The 2,500-nt window shown below is 45.2% G+C and overlaps 1 protein-coding gene across 1 annotated transcript in view; it reads right to left on the minus strand.

Annotated features, from left to right (window-relative positions):
* Positions 1-2,500, minus strand: part of CNBE2170 (hypothetical protein) — a gene marked incomplete at both ends in the record, with an annotated part of 4,583 nt that overhangs the window by 1,520 nt on the left and 563 nt on the right. Inside the window, 14 exons of the mRNA XM_770410.1 lie at positions 1-43; positions 97-202; positions 258-354; positions 414-517; positions 573-662; positions 712-816; positions 873-1,004; positions 1,055-1,263; positions 1,318-1,401; positions 1,450-1,630; positions 1,688-1,702; positions 1,753-1,988; positions 2,039-2,133; positions 2,190-2,477. The exon at positions 1-43 is cut by the window's left edge and continues 34 nt beyond it. Coding sequence (XP_775503.1) covers positions 1-43; positions 97-202; positions 258-354; positions 414-517; positions 573-662; positions 712-816; positions 873-1,004; positions 1,055-1,263; positions 1,318-1,401; positions 1,450-1,630; positions 1,688-1,702; positions 1,753-1,988; positions 2,039-2,133; positions 2,190-2,477 — 1,785 coding nt within the window. The remainder of the gene's footprint in view (positions 44-96; positions 203-257; positions 355-413; positions 518-572; positions 663-711; positions 817-872; positions 1,005-1,054; positions 1,264-1,317; positions 1,402-1,449; positions 1,631-1,687; positions 1,703-1,752; positions 1,989-2,038; positions 2,134-2,189; positions 2,478-2,500) is intronic.

A 2,500-nucleotide genomic window follows, 5' to 3' on the forward strand; every position in this document is an offset into this window, starting at 1 on the left:
GCAATCTCCTTAGCATGATCGGCGAACGTAAGTGAAACATCCTCTGCAATTAAAGTTCAATTTTCGATATATTTGAGATAAGGGGACTTGCATTACCTGTAGGAATTGCTCTCGATTTGAAAAATCGTTTCGAAGTGCCTTGGTAAGCTTTATGGCCCGGCGGCAGGAGAACGCTGTATAGTATAACGCGATATTCGGAGCTCTGCATCGTATACGTCAGCTTTTCTGGAATTATCAGAAGTGTCAATTCAACATACCTGGCGAAGCATATCTTCCAGCATTTCAAGCATCTTGTCCTGCTTGATGGAGTCAAAAGCGGCCTTGATATCCGTCTTAATAAAGTACAACTGGGGCCTACAACAGCGAGCAAATGGATCAGCATCTAAAAATCGGCCATCAAGCCAGTCTCGTACAGGTTCCCATGCTTCTTGGTCAAATCACACTTAAGCTTCTGGAGCGGTGGGAAGATCTCATTTGTACCGAAGAGAGCTCCTCCCAGTCTGGGTTTTTGTCGATCCTTTAATGTTCCACTATTAGTAACCAATTATATATGTAAATCAGTCATGTTTTACCTTCTCCGACGTGAGCACTTTGTGTACATTCCCCAAAATTTGGTTCGCGCTCCAGGATTTTCGTTTTGAGTTCGTCGTGTCCGGCGTTTCCTGTAGTTATAATGAGAGACTGCCAACAAAGACATATCGCGAAACTCACGATTTTCCGCCCGAGGTTGACAATGGGCCGAAATCCAGTGGGTTTGGGGATAAGACGCGCGGTCGATACGCCCAGAACACCTCGCCGTGCTGCTTCAACCTTGTTCTGAGAGTGGCTTGAGTAAGCCGCGATACATAGGAGCAAGAGACAAATCAATTCACCTTGTCAATCTCCTCCAACAGATTGTCCTGGAGTTTCCGGTAATGAGGTCTAACGGCCTTGTTCCAGTCCTTCTGAGAATAGTACACGGTCTCGTATTTGGTCGTCGCCGTTTCAGTGACATAGAATGAATTCTATTATCTAATGTTGGCAAGTATAGTATCGAAATACTTTTTGTACTCACCTTGATAAGAGGTACAAGGAAGCATTCGAATATCCAATGGATTAAGCTAAGAACCAACTCTTTTCTTTTCTTCATCTCCCCCGGAGACACTCTCTGTCCGGATCCGATATTTTCATGGAGCCATCGGAAATCGTTGATCCTCAGATCCTGACTTAAGGAATGGAGAGATATAGTTTCGAACTGTTTAGCCGTGATGAATCTACGAACATCTGGATACCAATCAGCTTCGTCCTCTTCGGGAATCGAGCTCATTAATCACTGGCAAGGAGAATATCCAGGTTGTGTTGGCTTCCCATGATTTGTGTAGAAAACAAAGAGCGAACGATAGTGGTGACGAACCAGCATACCTAGGTTTGAATTTTAGCCACGCTGAAAACATTTTCTAGAATGTGAACTGACCTGCCGGTGCGTCTTAGGCATGAAGGGATTGTGAGTCTTCTCCTCATAAATAGCGGTATTCACCATTGCAGATCGTTCCCGTCTAACCGCACTCGTTGGCAAAGTCTGTTTATTAGACTGAGCTGGGGTTGCCGTCCAAGCTGACTTCTCTGTGTAAGTTGGCGGCGTTTTTGAAGACTGAACAGCAGCTGTAAGTTACCGACATAGAAAAGTTCCTTCTTGGAGGTAGCCTACCACTCTATCCATCCTCTTCGAACAGGGTCAGCGAAATCACCAGCGCCACTAGAAGCTACACACACCTTGAGGCACTGCTTCATAATATCCTCATATTCCAATCGATTATGCCGCACTATGATCTCTCTCGCAATCCCGATCATACCCGCAGCACGCTTTGGAAGTTTCTCTGTAGTGAAGGTGGAGATATCTTTATTGTTACCGACAAGCTGTGGGAATATATCGTCGAGAAGAGACAAACAATCAAAGTCGCTAGGCGCCTCGTGTGATTTCTTACCACACTTGAGAGAGTTGAGGATATCTGATGTGGGTGAGCGGACTCCCTCAAGGATGTAACATATGCCCACTTACGAGAGGGCGGAAGACCATAAGTTAATACACCTTGCTTATTCCAGTAGGGGCGCCCGTAAAACATACGCTGCCGCAGAATATTGATGTTGCTGGGGCTGAAGTCAAAGTAAGCACTTTATGATCGCACGATGGAATAAGTATAGACACCGACTTTCCATCGTCCTTTTTTTCTTTAGCCTTTGCCTGGTCGAAAATCTCGGAGCTCTCTTCTGCTTGAATCACAGTCGTACTCTTTGGGCGTTTTCTTTTACCCTTCCTATTTTTCTCAGCTCCTCTTTTCCGTTTCCTACTGAGTTCTATCTTTGAGAAAGCTCTGCGATGGTCGTCTTCATACAGTTCATATAATGGTATACCGCTCAGCTGTAGATAACAGTTGTTGCCGACAGGACTGAAAAGGGAAGTACCAAGGAGGAGTTGGCTGAAGGATTTGTCTCCGATCCTAGGAATGGTCAGAAATCAAAC

Source organism: Cryptococcus neoformans, chromosome 5, assembly GCF_000149385.1.
Source record: "Cryptococcus neoformans var. neoformans B-3501A chromosome 5, whole genome shotgun sequence".
Classification (NCBI taxonomy): domain Eukaryota; kingdom Fungi; phylum Basidiomycota; class Tremellomycetes; order Tremellales; family Cryptococcaceae; genus Cryptococcus; species Cryptococcus deneoformans.